The sequence below is a fragment of the Phasianus colchicus genome, chromosome 33 (genome assembly GCF_987193195.1).
Source record: "Phasianus colchicus chromosome 33, bPhaCol1.hap1.1, whole genome shotgun sequence".
NCBI classification, from domain to species: Eukaryota; Metazoa; Chordata; class Aves; order Galliformes; family Phasianidae; genus Phasianus; species Phasianus colchicus.
The window spans coordinates 771508-795093 of record NC_143468.1 but is presented as its reverse complement, the minus strand read 5'-3'; the positions used below and the strand labels follow the sequence as shown (position 1 = coordinate 795093).

Sequence of the window (23586 nt, the reverse complement as noted above, 5' to 3'; positions counted from 1 at the left end):
TGTGTGCAGCACCAAAGCCACTCAGCACACCTCACAGGCTTCTTGCACCCCTCATGCCCTCTCTCTTTCCAATTAGAGTCTTGCTGTAGTGGTGCAAGAGCTCCTTCACCTCCACACGCCTCAGTCCACAGTGTAATAGAATTTTATCAGCCTTCAACAGGGAAGCATGTAACTTAGATCCTGGACAAGGCAGGTGTCCAGCAGTGGCGAATGCTGTTGAATCCTATCAGATTTTCTCATTGGAAGGAGAGCAGAGCCTGAACCCCATGCCATTCCGTGCCAACATCTCCACCCACAGCAGCACTGAGTCCGAGTGAGTCAGAGCACCATGGTTTGTTTTGTTCCAGGACATCATTCAGTTGCGTGTTAGCTGCCCCTCTGACAAGGAAGAGGAAAAGTCCACGAAAGATGGGGCTGAAAAAGAAGAAAAAGAAAAGAACAAAGACAAGGCACCAAGGAAGATGCTGTCTCGAGGTCAGGTGCTCTTATGAACAGAGCAGGTCTTATCTTCCCTGGTTTGAGGATTCTGGGGGGCAGTGGTAGCACTGGGAGCAGAGGGGTTACCCCTGCTGATGACTCTGCAGGAATGCATCACATTTATAGCATCCTTTGTGGAGCAGAGGAGGGGGGAGGGTTTGCCACGTGCCCCTGCAGCCTTGCAGGCTCCCAGTGTGTTTGGAGAGATCCAGTGGCAGGTGCAAAACCAAGACCCACTGTATAGACTCTGGGTTTCAGTGCAGTTTTGATTTTCAAAACACCTGCCACAGGTGCCAAAGTAAAGGGTTGCAAGGAGGTGAGCTGAATTTCTGCTGTATAACTCTGCCTCTGTGATTTTGGGGCACAGGAATGGCTAAAAGATGCACATTCAATCTGGTGAGCAAACTGCACCTTAGAATCTCATAAAGAGAGCAGCTGCACTGATGCAGCTTTGATTTCAAGTGCTGTTTTTTTTGTGGTTTTTCTTTTTTCCTGCAGTTACCCCTAAAATTAAAAGGGGAAGAACAGAGCCGTTGGGCTCTCTGTTCAGATAGCCTGCAGGATGAAAGGTGCAACAGTTGTTTATACCAAAGTATGGCATGCTGCACTTGCAGGGCCTTTTGTAACAGCACAGGCTATCCTGAACGTGCTCTGAGCAGGTTTTAGGGACAAGGTTTCCTTTCTTGGACTTCCAGGTCCCTCTCCTGGGCATCCTCCTCACGGGGCCTCGTGCAGCACTGCGGGAGCATCGCTCTCATGCACTGAGTCAGTGCTGGGAGATGCGTCCTCCAACCTGCAGCCTTTTGTTCATTTGTTCTACTGCTGTTGTTGTTTCAGATTCCAGCCAGGAATATACAGACTCCACTGGGATAGATTTGCATGAGTTTTTAGTAAATACACTGAAAAAAAACCCGAGGTAGGTCACTGGTTGGTAACAAGAAATCCTTCTGGTGGAGTGAAGGGAGGGAACGGCTGGTGAGTGATGCTGCTTTGGTTGACCCTGCGGTGTTTGTTTGCACGTGTGTGTGTCCATGTATTTCGGGAGGAGGGGGAAGTGACAGCTCTATGTCTGTAGCTTTGTGTGCTGTGGAGAGACAGAGAGAGGAAGAGTGCTTTGTTTGAATGCAAGCAGGAGGTAATCTTGACCACCTAAAAAGCCATTATGTAAATGGCCATCAAATATTCACCTCCAAAGGAGCTGCTGCTGGGTCAGTAATAAACGTAATCAAACCGAGTGCTGGCGTAGGAGCAGCAGAGCTGGAGTCACTGCAGTGGAGCTGAGATTTGGTGCGACCAAAAGCCAAGCACTATTAGCAAAACAACTTTAAATTGGGAAACAAAAGTGGAGTTTTTTAGTTCATTGCTGTAGAAGATGTGTGGAGTTCTGTTAGTGGGGCTGCCTGTGAGTTTTGCTGCTGCAGGGAGGTGGGTACCAAGCAGAGGGATCTGTGCTTTGCTCTCTTTAAAGGTGATTTCCCCCTTTTTTTTTTTTTTTTGGCAGGGATAGAATGATGCTGCTAAAGTTAGAACAGGAGATTCTGGAATTTATTAGTGATAGCAAGTAAGTGGTCATTAAGAAATTCCTCTTAATATCCAATCTAAACGTTCCCTGGCACAACTCGAGGCCGTTGCACTGAGTGCTGTCACTTGGCACGCTCTGATCTGCTCGAGCTGTCTGTGCCCTCTCCCTTTCCCTCTCTGTTTTGGTGTCTGTTATCATCTGTTTCGAAGCCTCCTGAACTCTGATCCTTCCTTCCTTGGTTTCAGCAATCAGTTTAAGAAGTTCCCTCAGATGACCTCATACCACAGGATGCTGCTGCACCGGGTGGCTGCCTACTTTGGCATGGACCATAATGTTGACCAAACTGGGAAGGCAGTCATTATCAACAAGACCAGTAACACACGAATGTAAGGGGGATGGACAGAGGGCACGCTTCCCCTTCCTGTTCCTTTTCCCCTTCCCTTCCTCCCAGACCTCAAGCCCTGGGGGATGGATTTCATGGGATGGGTTTTGCACCACATTGAATGCCTCTGTAAGAAGGGCATGTTCCCTCTTTGGAGGGTCAGATGGAATCCTTCACTTCCAGCCCCACGTTTATATACCTGTGAGCCCTTTCCAGCTGTCCTTAGCTCTCAGAGGAGGGTTGGCTTCTTTTGCTGCTGTCGGAGGGGAACATTTAACACAACAAACGTTTGTGCCCCGCTCCCTGCAAGACGGTGGTTTTATGGTTCTGCACCCATTGTTACCCCCTAACAAGAGCTGATTCCTCCTGCAGTCCTGAGCAGAGGTTCTCTGAGCACATCAAAGATGAGAAGAACGCAGAGTTTCCCCAGCGGTTTATCCTAAAACGAGATGATACCAGCATGGACCGAGACGATAATCAGGTAAGGGATGGCAGAACGGGGCGCCAGGATCCCCCTCCTCACCCAGGACCTCGCGCTCTTTGCTTTTGTAGCAGCCATCTTAACATCACCACGCCATTATCCCTTGCTCTGATTCATGTTTCCGAACTCAGGTGGTCAGGGTGAGGTCGTTGCAATCAGTATCAGGTTCTGTTTTCTCCAGGGTGGTGCTCAGAGGGTGAGGCACACAGCGTGTGACCGAGCAGGAGGAGTTTGCCACGGGCATCTGTCTGCAGAGAGGGGCTTTTAGCTTTTGACCCCCCGAGAACAGATTGTCTTTCAGAATACTTGGTGGTGTTCCTGACCTGTCCTCTCTGAATCAGGCAGAACAGTTTTGCAGATCTCCCTCGAACATCCCTAGAGCACAAGTGCCCGGCAGTTCAGTGTAAAGGCAGTGTTAGTGCATGGTGCACACGCTCCACAGTCCACATACTGCTGTGCAGACGTATCAGCAGCTCACTGCACCTCTGCTCCCGTTGGCAACCACTGACCCGCTGAGCTGTGTTTGTCCCTTCAGATCAGACTCCCCTTGCAGGATGGGAGGAGGAGCAAATCTATAGAAGAGCGAGAGGAGGAATACCAGCGGGCCAGGGAGCGGATATTTGCACGAGAGGTAAGCTTAGATCCCTGACATGCCAGGTGTCTTCCTGGAACTTTGGGGCAGAAGGTGTCCTTGAATATTCTAAAAGGTCAGATCTCACTCTTGCCTTTTCTACAAATTTCCTAGTGTTCCTGGTATCTACCAGTGAATTCCAGCTCCTAACAAAGATGCCTGTGACATCGAGATAGAGGAGCCACACGTTCACTCCCTTAAATTCACATGGCAGTAGAAGTGTGGGGACTGACAGAGGAGGCAGGTTTGCTCCTTGCTGTCCAGCAATACTATAAGCTTATGCAGTGGCATGTCTGGAATGAGTTAATTAATGAAGCTGACAGGAACCGTGCCCTTCTCTCCCAGTTTCTCTCCATTTCTGCAGCTTTGGCCTCCTGAGCAAGCAGTGCTAGCCCTCAGTCACAGAATGGCTTAGGTTGGAGGGGACCTTAAAGATCACCTCGTTCCAAGCCCCCTGCCATGGGCAGGGTTGCCAGCCCCCACATCAGGCTGCCCAGGATCCCTCGGGTGTCAGGCAGGGCTCTGCGCCTTTATGGGCTGGATCTGGGTTGATTTTCTTTCTCACAAAGCGTCCAGCTTGGTTGTTGTTTGCTTGAAATCTCTGCTCCCTGTGTGGAACTCCTCTAAGCCAGAGCTATGCTCCATGCTCACGTCTGGCCCAGCGAGGCTGCTGTGCTCTGCTGTGTTGAGTGCTATCTGCCAGCTGGAGGCAGCTCTCTGTGCTGTGCCAAGAGGCAGACGATGGATGTGGGGACAGTTCAGTCTGCTGCGGGTCAGATTCAGAGTCCAGCTCCTTGCCTGCTGCTTTTGAGTAGCTGGGGGACGATGCTTTCTTCAGTCCCAGTACGTTCAGGCAGGCACTGTACTGAGTGCTGTCAGGGCAGCAGGCTTCAGATGGCTCTCGAGGTGTTGGTAGTCACAGAGCTGTGCTGCACACAGGCCCAGAGCCACCCAGCCATGCCAGCAGCAGCTCTGCCTGTGGTCCTGGATGAGGGCAGGTGCCATCCCAGCACAGTGCTGAGTGGCCGTGTGTCACCCTTCCTCTCTGCTCATAGCCTAAGCCAGTGCTCTGCTGCTGGCCTTCAGGGCTGGCTGTCGCTGAGGGACAGGGCTGATTTTGAGCCCCCTCCCTTTTCTGATGGCCCTGATGACTGCCTGCATTTACCAAGCGAGGACCCTTCTGAGTTTGGTCTTGGTTGTTCCACTAACAAAGCAACCTTGATGCTGCTTTAGGGCATCTATTGAGATAGAGAGCTTAGGACTGAGATTTGAAAACCCAGGGGAGATCTCAACATCACAGGTGCTGGCAAAGGCTCCTAGGGGTTTGGATGGAGAGCCAAGTGGGACAGGAGCACAAGAGGCTCAGCAGGAGCTCCCGGGTGACCATACAACTCATGCACAACACCAGCTGAATCCCATACTGTTAGTGCTTTGCTCCTCTTTGCTTTGAAGTAGCTGGGGTTTGTTGCTTTCAAAGTTATTAAGTCTCCCTTTTCTTTCCTTCCCGTCTCCGTGTCTTTCCCATGTTTCCAGACTGGCCAGAACGGATATCTCACCGACAGCAGGTCAGTACCATTCAGCATTTCTGTACCTCTGGCTTTCTCTGCAGAGCACTGCATGACTCTGTAATGATACTTTTTCTCTGATGTTAACTGGCAGAATCTCCAAAGAAGGCTTTTCTTTTAGCTCTCAGAAGTGGAGGCAGATTTTTAGGCATCTCAGTGTGATTTATTTTGCACGTTGTCCTGCTGAGTAAATTTGCCCCATGCATGGCTGCCTTGTGAAGTTATTGAGGTTGTATTTTTCTGAGTCCTTTTTTTGGCCAGTTCATCAATTAAAATGGGACGATGGACAGCAGGAATGGCAGCAAGGAGAGGGAAAGCCAGAGGATTTGGGCAGTTTTCAAACCATTCTGCTCTTTGTGTCCCAGAAGGGTGGGAGAAGCCCTGCTCTTACAGTGGCAGGGTGAGCATCCAGGCAGGCTGGAGTTGTCCCTGGTTTAAGCACGTGGAGGAACAGCTCTGCTTCTCAGCCGTGGCTCTGTCTGCACTTGAAACGAAGCTGTAGTGGAAAATCAGGTGTCCTCAGCACAGATACAGGGATGCTGCAGTGCAGTTATGCCTCTGGTGCCCGTGGTGCTCATGTAGTTCTCAGTTCTGCTGTGGAGATACAGAAAAAGTCACCCAGCACCTGCAGCCAGGGCTGTGCTGAGAGCTTTTCTGACTGTTGTGCCCTGAAGAGCTTCTTAACCTCCTTCCTCTGTGCTTTCCAGCATGGGGAGAGCGAGGCTGTCCTTCTGTCCAAGCTCTGAAGAAGACTGGGGCTCCTTGGGTGGTTGTGCTTGGAGATGATGTCTTGGTGAACTCCTGAGTTCACTTCTCAGAGCATTCAGAGCAAACGCAGCTGTCTTCTTCATGGCTTAAAAGTCTTCTATGAGCACCAGTCTGATTGCAGAGAGCTCTCTGCTGGCAGATCTGTGGAAGCAGGCTGTTAAGGTTCGTGGAGAGAGGGGCACGAGAGGGGGCAGAGCCGTTATGCCACTGGGTGAGCAGCAATCAGGTTGAGAGATTCTGAGTTCTGAGGGAAGCAGTTTGCAGCTGAGCTGGACAGAAAACACAGCGTGCCCCAAACGGTGCCCCCACCTCTCTGGTTTAGGTTGCAGAGAGCCCAAGAGATCAGCAGCGACGCTTCTTACGCCCTCTGTAATTTGCAAGGCAATTAAATCAGTTCCTTCACCTGCTAGGAGATGCAGCCGTTGCACTGGTTGCTCTTCCAGGAGAGCTGTTCTCTTTGGCTCTCATGTGCTCCCAGCAGCCCTGGACATCAGCTTGGAAGTTCCTTCTCAGCCTGTCTTCTCTCCACTTGGAGCAGCAGCCAGGCTCAGCCTCCAGCATGGCATCTGTTGCATTGTTGCCTTCATCACCGCTCCTCCTCAGTGAGGAGGACCTCAATGAGGCTCCAGGAACCCATTATAAACCAGTTATATTCCTTAGCTGGGCTGGTGAACCAGGTTTACTGCTTGGGCTGCTTTGCCAGTGCTCCAAAATCTTGTTGTAGGCAGACCTGCCTGGAAGAGATTAAGGAGGATCCTGGAGATTAAGGAGGGCGATGACTGGGAGCGCAGTGATATCGTGGCACACAGCTGTGCAGAAAGTGATCTTGCAAGATCTCGGTCACCTTGATGCCCCTGCGAAGCTCAGTGCTGTGGGACAAGGAAGACTTTAGCGAGGGATTGTGCTCTGAGCCTGCTGGCATCTTTTCCAGGCCATAGAAAAGGGCCAGGAACCAGCACGGAGGTGGCAGTGTGTGGGTCTTCCCAGGGAAGCAGTGACCCGGGCTGTTTGTTCACCATCTCTGATTACTGTGCTCAGTGCCAAAGTGCTGCCCCACAGAGCCAGCTGCTGGCCAGCATCACCACCCCAGTGTGACAGTTGGGTGCAGCACATGCAGGTCCTGCTCCCGCTCAGGTGCTGTCTGACTCACCCCTCTTTGCACAGGGGCAACAGGGACGCTTTGAACCGAGCCTCAGGCAGCCGCCAGAGCAGCACAGAGAGCGAGATAAAGTCACTGGAGCCTCGGCCGTGGAGCAGCACAGACTCAGATGGCTCCATCCGCAGCCTGCGGCCGCCCGTCACCAAAGCCAGCAGCTTCAGTGGCATCTCCATCCTGACACGGGGCGACAGCATCGGGAGCAGCAAAGGCAGCACTGCCAGCAGAGCATCCCGGGCAGGTACTGAGTTGTTTCCCTCCTCCAGCCAGGGAGCAGCTATGCGTGTGGTTGTTGAGTTGGGGGTTGGCTGTGATGCTGTGCTCAGTGCCTCTGGTTCAAACGGGACCTGGACAGCTTCACTTCAGACTGCTTCACTTCAGACAGCTTCACTTCAGACTGCTCGGTACCGAGATGGGGATGAACTGACTTACCACCTGCTTTTTTTGTGTGTGTTTTCTGTTCAAGGCCTGGTTCTCGGTGCCCCTGAAGCGTGCAGCCAACCCCCTTCATCGCAGCCCAGCCGCGGGCTCCTTCCCTGCGCATCCCAGCAGCCTCAACCACCGCCTCCCCAGCAGCCCCCCCCGCAGCCCCAAGGCCTTCCCCCCACACCGCAGCAGCAGCCAGCCATCAGTAACCACATGATGTCTCAGGTGAGTCGCTGCTCAGCACCCGGGGCTCAGTGGAGGCACACGGTGGGGTGCAGGCAGAGCCAGCACACAGCCAGGCTGCTGGGACTCCTGCCTGCGCAGTGGGGGTGCAGGGAGAGCTGGGGTCAGTGCCGTGCACAGGTGGGCAGTGGAATGGGAGAGACAGGGGTCGTCTGGAGTAAATGGATCTCTGGTTCGGGCCGTAGCCACCCTTTGTCAGTTTGTCACCATTCGTGCCAGGCAAGGCCTGCTTTGTGGGCACAGCCTGCACGGCTTCCACAAAGCGACTGGCCAGGCTGTGCCTTCCCCCAGGAGCAAACGCTCTCCCATTCTGCTCTCCATGCTTTCCAAACCCCCGCAGTGCCACTTGTGTGTGTTTGCGATGGGCTCGGTTGACTAACCTTGTTGTTCCTTCTTTCTCTCCTTCCTCCCGTCCTTCCTTCTTCCTCACCTTTCCCCACCCAAATCTGTGCCCTCTGCTCCCTCCTCTGCTGGTCTCAGCCGGTCCCAGCGCTGCAGCCCGTTCAGTATTCTCCAAGCTCCTGCCCCCAAGTCCTCTTGCCAGTCTCTCCACCCCAGCAGTACAACATGGTATAAACCCCATTTACTCTCGTGCACCGCCTCTGTTGTCCTCGTGCGCTGTGTTTGTGTTGTGTGAGCTCTTGCAAATGGCGTGCGTCGCACACGCTGCGCACGGCGGGTTTAGGATTCAGGGCGGCCCTGTGCTGCACTGCGATGCTCGAGGCCGCGCACCCGCGGCTGACCTTAGAGGCTGAGGAAGTGCCCAGGGGCCACGGCTGCACTGCAGTTCGTGCTCAGCCCGCGTTGTCTTTTTGGGAACGGCGCCCTGTGCGTGGTGTGGGGCGCCCTGCAGGACGCAGACCCGGGCTGGGGCCACCCCAGGCTGTGCAGGGCTGTGCAGGGCTGTGCAGGGCTGTGCAGGGCTGTGCATGTCACCTGCTGAGCTTTCGGGCTCCCCGTCCTGCAGAACGCTCTTGATCTGTGCCAGAGAGTCGTGGGAAGGACTGCTCAGCAGAGCCGCGTCCTGCTTGCTGCTGTCCTACACGCTGTCCTCCTCCGTTCCTCTCACTTATCCCCACTGCAGGCTGACGAACTCAGCAACCCCTTTGGGCAGATCAGCCTCAGCCGACAGGGCTCGACGGAAGCACCGGATCCTTCCTCGGCCATGTTCCAGTCATCCCTCATCTCCCAGCACCCTCAGCAGGCCGGATTCATCATGGCAACCCCTGGGCAGCCCATTCCCACCTCCAACTACTCAGCCTCAGGGCACACGGTCCCCACGCAGCAGGTGCTGCAGCCCCAGGGCTACATTCAACCTCCCCAGCAAGTAAGGAGCTGCAAGGCTGGAGGGGACGAGGACCTCGGCCCAAACCTGTGGGGCAGGGGGCTGCTGGGGAGGACGCTTTGCTGCTGGGGAGCAGGCTGCCCTTCTTTTTCCGCTGCTCATTTGTGGTGGAGCAATAGACAGAAGTCAGAGCACTGGGTACACACGTGCTCTTATGAAACGCAGTGTGATTTCTGCTCCCATGTCACAGGGCAGATCTCTGGAGAGCCCTCTGGCCATTCCTGGCTCATGCTGGAAGTGAGACGGTGACCAGACGGAGAGCTGATAACCTCCAAGCTCTCTTTTGGGTCCTGCAGGGCATTGTGACCTCTGGGATGGGGGTGGCACCCATAAGTGGGGGGTGGGACATCTCCCCTGGGCCGTGGTGAGAATTGTGCCTGCTGTACCTTTGCACTGCGGTGCTGGGGAAGGCTTGGGGGTGAGGCTGGGAGGAGCAGGGGGGGCTGTGCTTCCCCGGGGGTCTCCTCTGCCCAGAGCCAAAGCCCTGCTTGGTTTCCTTCAGCAGCAGGCAGCCCAGGTGAGAGAGAGAAGTGGTCCTGGAGGAACCTGGAGGGTCCACATTTCTTGATGCCACTTCTCAAGTTCTGACCGCCGTGTTTTCTTGGTTCTGCTAGATTCAGGTTTCTTACTACCCTCCCGGGCAGTACCCAAACTCCAGCCAGCAATACCGATCTCTCAGTCACCCAGTGGCCTACAGCTCTCAGCGCACGCAGCAGCTCCCCCAGCAAGCCCAGCAGCCTGGTAAGGGGTGGGGAGGAGGCAGGGGTAGGGACCTTCCCCTTTCCCTTCTCTCTGTCGGCTTCTAAGGATCTCAGGCTCTGCCTGCTCCTCCGTGTCCCGAGGTGCCGTTCTCTGGCTCTTTGCTGGATTTGCTGCACAAAGGAGAGTTGAAATGTGAGCTGGCTGTGCAAGCTGTCTCTTTTCCTTTCCTCTGAGTGCGCAGCGTGCAGGGTGCTGCCAGCAGCTTCCTCTGGATCTTTTTACACCTTCCATGAGGGAATCCCTTTTCTCGCTGTTGAGCAAGAGAGCAGGATTGGAGCTTGGATTTGTCCCTTGTGGCCGGCTGGGAAGCTGTTCCATTTCAACCTTGTTGTGACAGGTTTACAGCCAATGATGTCCAACCAGCAGCAAACGTACCAAGGTGTGATGGGAGTGCAGCAGGCACAATCCCCCGGGCTCCTCAACAGCCAGAGGAACAGCATGGGGGGCCAAATGCAGAGCGTGATGGGGGTGCAGCAGACGCAGCCCCCCAGCCTCCTCAGCAGCCAGAGGAGCAGCATGGGGAGCCAGATGCAAGGCCTGATGGTCCAGTACACTCCACTGCCTTCGTACCAGGTGGGCATCGGCTGCTTTGCACTGGGGGGTGGGCCTCACCCTGCAGCCCTCAGCCGAGTTCTGGGGCCAGCAGTGGAGACAGCCTTGAGAAGGTTGTGCGTGCTTGCCAGCCAGGCTGGGGACACATCTGAGCCTGTGGAGGGAAAATCTTGAGGAAGGGGGCTGAGTGCGGCGGGTCCCCCGAGCTCTGTGTCCCAGGAGAGCTGGAAGGCGCTGCCCTTTGCTGGGTTTGGTTGCTCCCGGCTGCACGAGGCAACCGCCTGGTGTCCCGTCAAGCTTTTGTGGGCAGCTCCTGCTGTCCATCACCTCTCATTCCATAGGGCTGCTCCTCTCCTCCCTGCACAGGTTCCCGTGGCCAACGAGTCCCAGAGCGTGGTCCAGCAGCCCTTCCAGCAGCCGGTGCTCGTGCCGGCCAGCCAGTCTGTGCAGGGGGGGCTTCAGACCGGAGGCGTACCCATCTACTACAGCGTCATCCCCCCCGCCCAGCAGAATGGCACCAGGTGGGAGCTCTGTGTGCGGGGTGCTGCGTCCGAGTCCTGCAGCACTGGGGGGGGGATGCGCTGGGGATGCCGGTCAGCTCTGGAGCTTCCATCCCCAGTGGTTCCTGGACACGGCTGCCCTGCGGAGCCTCCTGGGCTCCTCCAGTTGCCTTTTGTGTGCCGCAGGGGCTGTGGCTGCTGCTTCTCCCCCACCCCCAGCAGCTCAGCAGAGTGCTTTCTGTTCCACAGCCCTTCGGTGGGGTTCCTGCAGCCGCCGGGCTCCGAGCAGTACCAGATGCCACAGTCTCCCTCACCCTGCAGCCCGTCGCAGATGCAGCAGCAGTATTCAGGTACGAGGTGCCACGCTGTTTGGATCGGGTTTGGGGTGGGAAGGGGGGATGAGGGGCTGCCAGTTCCCGGCCCAATCCGTCAGCCTCTGCGCAGCGCGTCTCCTCAGTGCATCACACAGCCCTCCGTGAGTCATCAGGATGTGGCAAAGTGACTTTGCTCCAGGCCGGCCTGTGCTCACCGTCCCCGTCCCCTGGCAGGCAGGGCAGGAGCAGCGCTGGGAGCTGCCGTGGGCTGCAGACTCCCTCTGGTGGCAGCGGGGCTGTGTGTCACCGGGTCAGCCGTGGGAAGGTGGGCGCAAATCATCGCTTTGGTGCGAGCTGTGATAACAGGGAAGGCTGTGTGCCCCCCCCGGGCAGGCAGGAGTAGCGGAGGAGAGATGATGGTGGAGGGAGGAGCTGTGCAAGCAAGCAGCTTCCTCAGCAAGCAGCTTCCCCAGCAAGCAGCCGTGGTGTGCAGAGAGGGGGCCCTGGGCAGCCTGGTCCAGCATTAGGTGGGATGATTGGTGGCCCTGCATTGGCAGAGGGTTGGAGATCCATGATCCTTGAGGTCCCTTCCAACCCTGGCAATTCGGTGATTCTGTGAGCTGGGGGGTACCGCTGCCATCCTCTCTCCCCAGGGGTTTCCCCGTCAGGCCCCGGCGTGGTTGTGATGCAGCTGAACGTCCCCAATGGCCCCCAGCCCCCCCAGAGTGCCCCTGTGGTGCAGTGGAGCCACTGTAAGTACTACAGCCTGGAGCAGCGGGGGCAGAAGCCAGGAGACCTGTACAACCCAGACACCAGTGCTCAGGTATCGGGAGGACTGGGAGGAAGGCGGCTCGTTTCTGGGAGCAGCCTGGCGGGAGAGAGAGGCCCCCCAGCGTCGGGATGGGCTGGGAGGAGGGGTGGGCTCAGGCGTGGGGGTGGTTGCGAGCCCTGGGGGTGTCTGACCCTCTCCGTCCCCCAGGCCGGCACCCAGCTGAACAGCCCCATCACGTCCCCCACCCAGTCCCCGACGCCGTCTCCCGTCACCAACCTGAACAGTGTCTGCACGGGGCTGAGCCCCCTCCCCGTCCTCACGCAGTTCCCCCGGCCCATGGGCCCGGCACAAGGTGAGGGGAAGGGCCAGAAGCACCTCAAGGCTGCTCTTTCTCTGTGATCCCTCTGCACAGCTGCAAACCTCCCCTCCTGATGTTGCACCCTGCAGGTGACGGCCGTTACTCGTTGCTGGGCCAACCGCTGCAGTACAACTTGTCCATCTGTCCCCCACCACTGCTCCACAACCAGCCCAACTACAGCGCACACCAGGTACAGCCACGCCGGGTCCCCGCCGCCACGGGAGCAGAGCAGGAGCCCCCAGCACCCACCCCACCCTGCTGCTGCAGTTGGCTTTCCCTACAGGATAAAATGTCACCTCGTCCCTGGCTTTGCCTTGGGCTGCGCCAGCTCCTGGAGCTGGGCTTTGTCCTGGGCTCCTCTGGCTTCCACCTCGTGTTGCTGGGGCTGTGAGCTCCATCTGGGTGCCCAGTGCACCCACTTCCATCACGGCGCAGCGTCCCGCTGCTCACCCCCCGCCCCAGGACGTGCTGTGTGCACCACGAGGCCACGATTTCTCCTCATGCTGCTGTTTTTTGGTTTCGTGAAGGGACAGAGTGGGATGAAACACGGGAACCGGAGCAAGAGACAGGCCCTCAAGTCAGCATCCACCGACCTGGGGACGAGCGATGTAGGCAAGTGACCTTCCTTGGGCAGCCCTCCCCATCCCCTCCGCATGGCACCCCCGGCCCCCACGGGCTCCAGATGCCGTCTCTGCCCTCCCAGCATCCCACAGATCCCAGAGCAGCCAGCACACGGGGCTCCAGATTTGTCCTTGTTGCTGCCACGGCCCTTTAAGAGCAGCTCTTGGGGCTGCCCCCACCCCCCTCCGTGCAGCTGGCGTGTTCATTACGTGCTGTGTTAATATTAGCAAAGAATCCACCCCGCCGGCCCTGCACTAAGCCTGGGGGCTGGGGCTGGAGCCAGGAGGCAACAGAAGGGTTTGGGTACCAGCGGCCAGCCCAGCCAGCTGTATTCCTCCTCCTTGGGGGTTGGGGGGGTGGGAAAAGCCCTAAGGGGCCCCCAGAGGAGGGAGTTAGGGGGCATGGCAGTGGGGAGCATGGGAGTTGTATGCGTGTGGGGATGGGGGTGGGATGGGGATGGGATGGGGAAGGGGGATTTGGGTGGGATGGGGGATGGAGATGGATGGGGAAGGGGATGGGGATGGGGGGTGGGATGGGAATGGGGATGAATGGGGATTGGAAAGGGATGGGAGTGTGAAGGAGGATGGAATGGGGATGGAGATAGATGGGGAAGGGAGGGGGATAGGATGGGGATGGGGGTGGGGGTGGGAAAGGGGATGGGAATAGGAGTGGGGGTGGAGATGGGGTTGAGGATGGGGAGGGGGATGGAGATGGGATAGGGGTGGGGGTGGGGAGGGGAATGGAGATGGAATGGGGATGGGATGGGATGGAGGTGGGGATGGGGTTGGGATGGAGGTGGGGATGGGGTTGGGATGGGATGGGATGGGGATGGAGGTGGGGATGGGATGGTGTTGGGGATGGGATGGGGATGGAAGTAGGGATGGGGATGGGATGGGATGGAGGGTGGGGATGGGGATGGGGATGGGGATGGGGATGGGGATGGGGATGGGGATGGGGATGGGGATGGAGGTGGGGATGGGATGGGATGGGATGGGATGGGGATGGAGGTGGGGATGGGATGGAGGTGGGGATGGGATGGGATGGGATGGGGGTGGGGTGGGGTGGGGTGGGGTGGGGTGGGATGGAGGTGGGGATGGGGATGGAGGTGGGGATGGGGATGGGGATGGGGATGGGGATGGGGATGGAGGTGGGGATGGGATGGGGTGGGGTGGGATGGGATGGGATGGGATGGGATGGGATGGGATGGGATGGAGGTGGGGATGGGATGGGGATGGGGATGGGATGGGATGGGATGGGATGGGATGGGATGGGATGGGATGGGATGGGATGGAGGTGGGGATGGGATGGGATGGGATGGGATGGGATGGGATGGGATGGGATGGGATGGGATGGGACGGGATGGGATGGGATGGGATGGGGCCCCGCAGGGTGGGTTGGGGGTCGGAGTGGGCACGGTGCCGAGCGCAGCCCGCTGATCCGCGCCCCCCGCAGTGCTGGGCCGCGTGCTGGAGGTGACGGACCTCCCCGAGGGCATCACGCGGACGGAGGCAGACAAGCTCTTCACCCAGCTCGCCATGGCCGGCGCCAAAATCCAGTGGCTCAAAGAGACTCAGGGGCGACGCGGGGACGGAGGCGGCTCTGGGGACGGCACGGGGACTCCGGAAAACGGCCGGCACACCGACCTCGCTGCCTTATACACCATCGTGGCCGTGTTCCCCAGCCCCTCGGCAGCTCAGAACGCTTCGCTCCGCCTCAACAACTCCCTGAGCCGCTTCAAACTGCGCGTGGCCAAAAAGAACTACGACCTGCGGGTGCTGGAGCGCGCCAGCTCACAGTAGGGCTGCGGGGCTGCGAGCGCCCCGGACTGCGGGCACCGTCTGCCTCCCCTCCTCCTCTCCACCCTCCTCCTCCTCCTGGATATATTTATATGGACAGAATGAAGAGACTCATTGATTTTGGGTTTTTGGTTTTGTTTTGTTTTTGTTTTTTTGGTTTTTTTTTGGAGTGATGCCCGTGCCCACCCCCCACTCCCCCCCCCCCCCGTGTATATTGTTTTGTTAAGCACTGTGTTGAACTGCACATACAGGTGTTGATTGGTATGTTCACTGCACATTTTATTTAATCTGATTATTAATTTTTCTTTTTTTTTTTTTTTTTTTTGGTGGGGGAGGGAGGGGGGGGTCGGGGAGGGGAGGGGGATGGTTTTATTTTTTGTTTTATTTGGGGAGGGGTTGTTTTTGAATATGAAATGAAAACTTGTCCATCGTTTTAATGCTGCTCTCCCGTTGCGTTGATGGGGGGTTGGGGGGGGGTGAGGGGAGGGCGGGGTTCTGTTCTCCTTTCAGGTAAGGCACAGGGGGGCTCGCAGGGAGTGCTGCTGCCCCGCAGGAACGGCTCCTGGTTTGGCCGTGGGGAGGGGAGGCTGCTCGTCTCCTTTGGGTGTTTGTGGCCCTGTGAGCCGTGGGCTGTCCCAGCTGTGGGCTGTCCCAGCTGTGGGCTGTCCAGCTGTGCTCCGTCCCAGCTGTGCTCCGTCCCAGCTGTGCTCGTCCAGCTGTGCTCCGTCCCAGCTGTGCTCCGTCCCAGCTGTGCTCCGTCCCACCCCTCCCGACCGCGGGCAGCACCGAGCTGTGGGTGCAGGCAGCCCCGTGTCCTCCTGGCCCAGAAGTGAGAAGCGATGCCGCCTGCGGACCCCCCCACCCCACCCCCCCACCCCACTGCCCGACAGCAGCCCGAGGGCGGCGCGTCCCCGGTGCCGATTCCCAGCTCGCGATGCGAAGCGGACCGGTAGGGTCCGCATCCAAGCGTGGCCCCGCGACCCGCGCGGCTCCCCCCGTTCCCCCCTCCCAGCTACGGGGGCGTCCGACGCACCGCCCGACGACGGGCTCCGAGCGCCGTGCCAGGGGTGGGCGGGCCGCCCGCTGTGCCGCCCGGCAGCCCCAACCCCAAATAGCCGCGGTGCTCCTCCTGCCCTCCCCGCGGGCTCCAATTTCTCGGCGTCAGCCCCCTCCGCTCAGCTGTCGGTGCCGCTCCGGCTGTCAATCCGCTCGCCGCAGCCCTGGGGCAGCCCCAGCTCGGGGGGCCGGGGGCTCAGCCAGGCCCCCACATCGCCCGCTCCTCCCTGGGGGGGGGTTTCGCCGTTGGACGTGAGCTCTGCATGCGGTGTAAGTGCCTTTGGGAGACCCCCCCCCCCTTCCCCGGTCCCCGTCCAACACTGTGCTGCAAAGCCGGGGGGGCCTGGGACCCACAGAACCCCTTAAATGGGGCTGCCATCATTGGGACCCACGGAACCCGTTCCATGGGGCTGCCACCCTTGAGACTCACTGAACCCCTTAAACAGGGCTGCCACCCTTGGAACCCATAGAACCTCTTAAATGGGGCTGCCACCCTTGGGACCCACAGACCCCCCTAAATGGGGCTGCCATCACTGGGACCCATAGAACCTCTTAAATAGGGCTGCCATCATTGGGATCCACAGACCGAACCCCTTAAATGGGGCTGCCACTCTTGGGACCCACAGACCCCCCTAAGTGGGGCTGCCACTCTTGGGACCCATGGAACCCCTTAAATGGGGCTGCCATCATTGGGACCCACAGACCCCCTTAAATAGGGCTGCCACCCTTGGGACCCATAGAACCCCTTAAATGGGGCTGCCACCCTTGGGACCCACAGACCCCGTTCCATGGGGCTGCCACCCTTGGGACCCATAGACCCCCTTAAATGGGGCTGCCATCATTGGGACCCACAGACCCCCTTCCATGGGGCTGCCCCCCCCCAGCGCCGTCCCTTTCATTGGTCACTTCGGGGGGGTGGGGGCTGCTGGGGGGTGTCAAACTGGTGCCCAGTTTTAAGGGCTGGGGGAGTTTGGGGGATGCAGGAGCAGCTCAGCCCCCCCCAGTATAAACGGGTCCGTGGGGTCGGGGGGGTCTGCAGCTGCATGGGGGGGTGGGACGTGGTGATGCCCGGGGGGCTCAGTGTCAGCACCGCACTGCCTGCACCCACTGCTCTGCGGGGGGAACGGGGTGATGGGTGCTGGGCTGTGCTCAGTGGGTGCTGAGCATTGGGCTCTGAGCAATGGGTGCTGAGCTGTGGGAGCTGAGCAATGGGTGGTGGGTGTTGAGCAATGGGTGCTGAGCAATGGGTGGTGGGTGCTGGGCAAGGAGTCTGAGCAATGGGTGGTGGGTGCTGGGTGCTGGGCTGTGCTCAGTGGGTGCTGAGCAATGGTTGCAATGAGAGCTGAGCAATGGGTGCTGGATGATAGGCAATGGGTGCAATGGGTGCCGAGCAATGGGTTCCATGGGTGCTGGGTGCTGAGCACTGGGTGCTGTGCAATGGGTTGAATGGGTGTTGTGCAATGGGCGCTGAGCAATGGTCAGTGGGTGCTGTGCAATGGATGCTGGGTGCTGAGCAGTGGGTGCTGAGCAATGTGTTCAATGGGTGCTGAGCAATGGATTTGAATGGGTGCTGAGCAATGGGTGCTGAGCAATGTGTTCAATGGGTGCTGGGTGCTGAGCAATGGGTGCTGAGCAATGGTCGGTGGGTGCTGAGCGACGGGTGCTGTAGTCAGTGGGTGCTGGGTGAGCAATAGGCACTGGGCGATGGTCAGTGAGTGCTGGGTGCTGAGCACTGGGTGCTGGGTGCTGAGCACTGGGTTCAATGGATGCTGAGGAATGGCTTTCAATGGGTGCTGAGCAATGGGTGCTGGGCAATGGTTGGTGGGTGCTGGGCTGTGCTCAGTGGGTGCTGAGCAATGGGCGCTGAGCAATGTGTTCCGTGGGTGCTGGGTGCTGAGCACTGGGTGCTGAGCACTGGGTTTCAGTGGGTGCTGAGCAATGGGTTCCATGGGTGCTGGGTGCTGAGTACTGGGTTCAGTGGGTGCTGAGCACTGGGTGCTGAGCAATGGGTTTCAATGGGTGCTGAGCAATGGGTTCCATGAGTGCTGAGCACTGGGTTTCAATGGGTGCTGAGCACTGGTTGGTGGGTGCTGTGCAATGGGTGCTAAGCAATGTGTTCCGTGGGTGCTGGGTGCTGAGCACTGGGTTCAATGGATGCTGAGCACTGGGTGCTGGGTGCTGAGCAATGGGTTCAATGGGTGCTGAGCAATGGGTTCAATGGGTGGTGAGCAATGGGTTCCATGGGTGCTGGGCGCTGAGCACTGGGTTCCATGGGTGCTGCGTTCCCTCCACAGGATGACAGAGAAGGACGTTCCGGAGCCGCCCGCTGCGGGGGGGGCCGCCAAGAGCCGGGTAAGAGCTGGGGGGGGGGGGGCTGCCCGGCGGGTCGGGGGGGTGGGGGGGGTCCCCGGGGGGGGGGTGTCTCTGGTTCACCCCCCACGGGATCCCATCGCAGCTTTTGTCGCCTCGCTGCCCTGGTTGGGGATGGGAGACCCGGCGCTGCAGCACCCACAGCCCCGGGGGGGGGGGGGGGCAGAAGGGGGGGGGCAGATGTTCCCCCCCCCCTTAAAGCAGCCGCGTGTCGCCCCCTCGCACCCCGCAGCTGCAGAGGCTGAAGGCGCTCTTCCATCGCAAACCCAAAGCCGAGCCGCCCCCGGAGGTGCAGCCCAACGGGGAGCTGCTGAGCCCGGCGGGGGGGCCCATTTATTACATCTACGAGGAAGAGGAAGAGGAGGAAGAGGAGGAAGAGCCCGAGCCCCCCCCCGAACCCCCCAAACCCGTCAACGACAAACCCCACAAATTCAAGGATCATTACTTTAAAAAACCCAAATTCTGCGATGTTTGCGCCCGGATGATCGTCTGTGAGTGATGGGGGGGGGTCGGGGGGGGGGGCAGGATGGAGGGGGGGGGGGCAGCGGTGACACGTTGCTCTGCTGTGTGCCCCCCCCCCCCCCCCCGATAATTAACAGTGAACAACAAATTCGGGCTGAGGTGCAAAAACTGCAAAACCAACATCCACCACCACTGCCAGAGCTACGTGCAGCTGCAGCGCTGCTTCGGCAAGATCGTGCGTGCCGCCGCGGGGGGGGCGGGGGGGGGGCGGGGGGGGCTGCTGCCAAATCGACACCCGTCACAGCCACCCCTCCGTCACAGCCACCCCCCCCCCAGTCTCACCCATCGCCACCCCCATCACCTCCGGGCGTCGCGCCCGACCCCCCCCAACATCCCCCCCCCCCAACCCCCTCCTGGGGAGGGGGGGTCACGGTCACCCCTATGACCCCCCCACCCCCATCACTCCCCCCCAACCCATCACCTCCCAGCCCTGGGGGGGGGCATGAAGGGGGGGGTCACGGTCACCCCCATCACCCCCCCCACCCCCATCACCCCCAATCGCACCCATGACCCCCCCACCCCCATCCCCCTTATCACCCCCCCCAACTCCTCATTACCCCCCCCCCCCATCACCCCCATCATCTCCTATAAGCCCCCCCATATTGTCCCCCCCCATCCGGCCCCCATCACATCCCCCACCCCACCCCATCCCCCTTATTATCCCCCCCCCACCCATCACCCCCCCCCAGTCAAACCCCACCCCCCACCCCCCCACCCCCATCACCCCCCCAACCCTGGGGGGACAAGAGGAGGGGGGGTCACGGTCACCCCCACCACCCAAAAACAACCCCCCCATCACACCCCCAACGCCCCCCCCGTCACCCCCCCACCCACCATCACCTCCCAGCCCTGGGGGGGTCACCCCCATCACCCCCCCCCCATCACCCAACACAACCCCCCCTCGCCCCCCCCTCAATCACACCCCCCAACCCCCCCCCATAACCCCCACACCCCCCATCACCTCCCAGCCCTGGGGGGGGCACGAAGGGGGGGGGGGGGGTCACGGTCACCCCCAACACAACCCCCCCCCCCCACTGCCCCCCCATCACTCCCCAGCTCTACGGGGGGGGGGGGAGGATCACAGCCCCCCCCATCACAACCCCCCCACCCCCCTTTGAACGGGGATGCACTGTGACCCCCCCCATTGCCCCCCCCATCACCCCCTGTCCTCCCACCCCTTTTGGAAAGGGGGGGGGGCGGGGGTCGATTTTCTGACCCCTGCCCCCCCCCCCATTGCCCCCCCCCAGCCCCCAGGGTTCCGCCGCGCGTACAGCTCCCCCCTCTACAGCGACCAGCAGCAGGCGGGCAGCAAAGACATGGGTGAGTGCTGCCCCCCCCAGCACCGTGTGCCCCCCCCCAAAAAGCACTGTGCCCCCCCCGGCCCCACTGACCCCCCCCCGCCCCCCCCCAGCCAACAGAAGCGACCCCGTCTTCGAGACGCTGCGGACGGGCGTCATTATGGCCAATAAGGAGCGCAAGAAGGGGACGGATGACAAAAAGAATGTGAGTGTGGACCCCCCCGCAAAAAAAAAAAAAACCACGTGCCCCCCCCCGGACCCCTCGTTGATGGGGGGGGGCCGTTTTGCAGCCTTTGGCAGCGATGATGGATGAGGAACACGAGGCCACGAAGGCGGAGGGGGGCAAAGCGGAGGGGGGTGAGTGATGCAGAATTTGGGGGGGGGGGACAGCAGGAAAAGGTGCCCCCCCCCCCCGGTCCCCCCCTCCCCCGCCACCTCCGCGCCCCTAAATTCCATTTCCAGGCGCTTCAGAAGGGGACAAAAAGACGGAGAAAAGTGCGTCCGATGAGAAGGTACCGCCCTACAGCCAAACGGCCCCCAGGGGAAATGGCCCCCCCGCCCCCCCCCCACACAGACACACGCTGACCCCCCCCCCCCCCGTGCCGCCCCCCCCCAGAACAAGAAGCCGCAGCCGGGGCTGCGCGGTGCGTTCCCGCAGTCGCATTATTTCGTGGCTCTGTACCGCTTCAAAGCCTTGGAAAAGGACGACCTGGACTTCCCGTGAGCGGGGGGGGGGGGGGGGGGGCATCCTTAGGGTCAATGTGGGGGGGGTCTCTATCCGGGGGGGGCGGCTGTTCTCAGTGTCGAAGTGGTGGGGGGGGGAGGGAGTCCCTGTCTGTGGGGTCGCTGTGGTGAGGGGGGTCGCTGTCCTTGGGGTCAATGTGGGGGGGGGGGTCTCTATGTGGGGGGGGTCGCTGTCCTCGGGTCAGCACGGTGTGGGGGGGTCTCTGTGGTGAGGGGGGGTCCCTGCCCTTGGGTTCAATGTGGCGAGGGGGGGGTCTCCGTGGTGGTCGTGGGGGGCTGTTCTCAGTGTCGAAGTGGGGAGTCCCTGTCTGTGGGGTCTCTGTGGTGGGGGGGGTCTTTATTGTGAGGGGGCGTCCCTGTCCTTGGGGTCAATGTGGGGGGTTCTCTATGTGGGGGGGTCTCTGTCCTGGGGTCAGCACGGTGTGGGGGGGGTCTCTGTGGTGAGGGGGGGTCCCCATCCTTAGGGTCAATGTGGGGGGGGTCTCCTTGGTGGTGGGGGGGGTCTGTTCTCAGTGTCAAGGTGGTGGTGGGGGGGGGAGTCCCTGTCTATGGGGTCTCTGTGGTGGGGGGGGTCGCTGTGGTGAGGGGGGGTCGCTGTCCTTGGGGTCAATGTGGGGGGGGGGTCTGTATGCGGGGGGGGTCTCTGTCCTCGGGGTCAGCACGGTGTGCAGGGGGGCCCCGGGGTGAGGGGGGGTCCCCATCCTTAGGGTCAATGTGGGGGGGGGCTCCGTGGTGGGGGGGCGGGGCTGTTCTCAGTGTCAAAGTTGCTGGGGGGGGGGGAGTCCCTGTCTATGGGGTCTCTGTGATGGGGAGGGGGGTCGCTGTCCTTGGGGTCAATGTGGGGGGGGGATTCTCTGTCTTCAGGGTCAGTTTGGTGGGGGGGTCGCCATGATGGTGGGGGGGGGTCTCTGTCCTTGGGGACAATGCAGTGAGGGAGGGGGGGTCTCTGTGCTGGGGGGGGGGATTCTCTGTCTTCAGGGTCAGTTTGGTGGGGGGTCTCCATGACGGGGGGGGGTCTCCGTCCTCGGGGTCAATGTGGTGCTGTAGAGGGGGGGGGTTCTGTGCCGGGGGGGGGGGGCGCTGTCCTCGGGGGTCTCCATGGCAGAGGGGTCCCTGCCCCACACTGACCCCCCCGCCCCCCCTTTTCCTTCCAGCCCAGGGGAGAAGATCACGGTGGTGGATGACTCCAACGAGGAGTGGTGGCGAGTAAGGGGGGGGGGGGGGCAAACTGAGCCCCGAGCTGAGCTGCGGAGCGACCCGAGGGGGGGGCGGGGGGATCTCCGTGGTGGGGGGGGTCGGTATCCTTGGGGTCAGCGTGTGACTCTGTGGTGGGGGGGGGCCACTGTCCTTGGGGTCAGTGTTGGGGGGGGTCCCTGTCCTTGGGGTCGATGTGGTGGGGGGGGTCACTATTCGGGAGGGGGGTCTCCTTGGGGTCAGCATGGTGGGGGGGTCTCTGTCCTTTGGGTCAGCATGGTGACTCTTTGGTGGGGGGGGGGTCCCTGTCCTTGGGGTCAATGTGGGCAGGGGTCTCTGTGCTGGGGGGGGTCCCTATCCTTGGGATCAATGTCTTGGGGGGGGGGTCTCTGCCCTCGGGGTCAATGTGATGGGGGGGTCTCTACGCGGGGGGGGGTCTCTTCGGGGTCAGCATGGGGGGGGGGTCTCTGTGGTGGGGGGGGCGGGGGTCTCTGGGGTCCTTGGGGTCAATGTCTTGGAGGGGGGGGTCTCTGCCCTTGGGGTCAATGTGGTGGTGGGGGGGGGCTCACTGTCCTTGGGATCAATGTGGGCAGGGGTCTCTGTGCTGGGGGGGGCGGGGGTCCCCGTCCTTGGGGTCAATGTCTTGGCGGGGGGGTCCCTGTGATGGGGGGGTCTCTGCCCTTGGGGTCAGCATGGTGACTCTGTCGTGAGGGGGGGGGGGTCACTGTCCTTGGGGTCAATGTGGTGGTGGGGGGGGGTCAGCATGGTGAGGGGGGGTCTCTGTGGGGTGGGGGGGTCCCTGTGCTGGGGGGGGGGGATCCACGTCTATGAGGTTCACACGGTGGGGTGGGGGGGGGTCTCCGTTATCGGGATCGGCGTGTTGGAGGGGGGGGGGTCTCAGTGCTCCAGCCCCCCCCCCCTTTTTTCGGCAGGGGAAAATCGGGGAAAAGATCGGTTACTTCCCCCCGAATTTCATCATCCGCGTCCGCGCGGGGGAGCGGGTGCACAAAGTGACGCGGTCCTTCGTGGGCAACCGCGAGATCGGGCAGATCACGCTGAAAAAGGATCAGGTGCCACCGGACCCCCCCTCCCCGACCCCCCCCCCCCGGAACCCCCCGCTCACGTTAACTCCTATTGCCCGCCCCCACAGATCGTGGTGCAAAAGGGCGAAGAGGTGAACGGATACGTCAAGGTCTACACCGGCCGCAAAGTGGGGCTCTTCCCCGTGGGGTTCCTGCAGGAGATCTGAAGGGGGGGGCGGGGGGGGGGCACAGCCTCGGATCCTCCCACGGAGCGGCGGATGGCGGGGGGGGCAGAGCGCTCAGCCCGCTGCCGGAGGTGGGGGGGGGCGGTGCTGGGACCCCCCCCCAAGCCCCATAGTGGGGGGGGTTGGGGGGGGTGTCTGTGTTCTGCGCTCAATACACGGCCGCTCCAATGATTCGACGTGGAATTTTTTCGGGGGGGTCCCGCACCCCCCCCCCAACCCCGGCTGTAACCCCGGAGCGCTGCGCGTCGCGGCCGCCAGGGGGCGCTGTGTCTGAGCGGCGGTCGCCGCACGATTTATGGCACAAATGCGGTTGTGGCGCCCCCTGGCGGCGCTCCGAGGTACTGCAGGGGGGTCCAACCTGGGGGGGGTCCGTGGGGGGGCTCAAAATTGGGGTTGGGGGGGGGGGAACTCCGGGTTGGGGGGGTGGAGGGGCTCAGCCTTTCGGCACCGAACCGTTTCCTATT

At 60.6% G+C, this 23586-nt stretch overlaps 2 protein-coding genes across 6 annotated transcripts in view; both read left to right on the top strand.

Moving 5' to 3' along the window:
• The window catches only part of R3HDM2 (R3H domain containing 2), a 29279-nt gene extending 14327 nt beyond the window's left edge, over nucleotides 1-14952 (top strand). For 2 of the 5 annotated variants that reach the window (XM_090128277.1, XM_090128278.1), the window contains 20 exons: nucleotides 348-474; nucleotides 1315-1393; nucleotides 1979-2038; nucleotides 2245-2385; nucleotides 2754-2862; nucleotides 3398-3493; nucleotides 5027-5058; nucleotides 6991-7223; nucleotides 7449-7633; nucleotides 8132-8221; nucleotides 8736-8978; nucleotides 9611-9737; nucleotides 10096-10331; nucleotides 10677-10831; nucleotides 11060-11160; nucleotides 11778-11947; nucleotides 12104-12248; nucleotides 12344-12444; nucleotides 12782-12866; nucleotides 14328-14952. In XM_090128277.1, coding sequence (XP_089984403.1) covers nucleotides 348-474; nucleotides 1315-1393; nucleotides 1979-2038; nucleotides 2245-2385; nucleotides 2754-2862; nucleotides 3398-3493; nucleotides 5027-5058; nucleotides 6991-7223; nucleotides 7449-7633; nucleotides 8132-8221; nucleotides 8736-8978; nucleotides 9611-9737; nucleotides 10096-10331; nucleotides 10677-10831; nucleotides 11060-11160; nucleotides 11778-11947; nucleotides 12104-12248; nucleotides 12344-12444; nucleotides 12782-12866; nucleotides 14328-14674 — 2862 coding nt within the window. In that variant the 3' untranslated portion in view covers nucleotides 14675-14952. The remainder of the gene's footprint in view (nucleotides 1-347; nucleotides 475-1314; nucleotides 1394-1978; nucleotides 2039-2244; nucleotides 2386-2753; nucleotides 2863-3397; nucleotides 3494-5026; nucleotides 5059-6990; nucleotides 7224-7448; nucleotides 7634-8131; nucleotides 8222-8735; nucleotides 8979-9610; nucleotides 9738-10095; nucleotides 10332-10676; nucleotides 10832-11059; nucleotides 11161-11777; nucleotides 11948-12103; nucleotides 12249-12343; nucleotides 12445-12781; nucleotides 12867-14327) is intronic. The other 3 variants (XM_090128279.1, XM_090128276.1, XM_090128280.1) reach the window with 3 other exon arrangements.
• Nucleotides 14953-15839: 887 nt separating this feature from the next.
• Nucleotides 15840-23139, top strand: STAC3 (SH3 and cysteine rich domain 3). Its single transcript, XM_090128335.1, has 12 exons — nucleotides 15840-15997; nucleotides 18022-18079; nucleotides 18330-18588; nucleotides 18697-18794; nucleotides 19867-19939; nucleotides 20031-20122; nucleotides 20208-20274; nucleotides 20380-20429; nucleotides 20534-20637; nucleotides 21816-21867; nucleotides 22788-22925; nucleotides 23006-23139. The coding sequence occupies exons 2-12, from the start codon at nucleotides 18023-18025 to the stop codon at nucleotides 23102-23104; spliced, it is 1089 nt and encodes a 362-aa protein (XP_089984461.1). The 5' UTR covers nucleotides 15840-15997; nucleotide 18022; the 3' UTR covers nucleotides 23105-23139.
• Nucleotides 23140-23586: the final 447 nt, after the last annotated feature.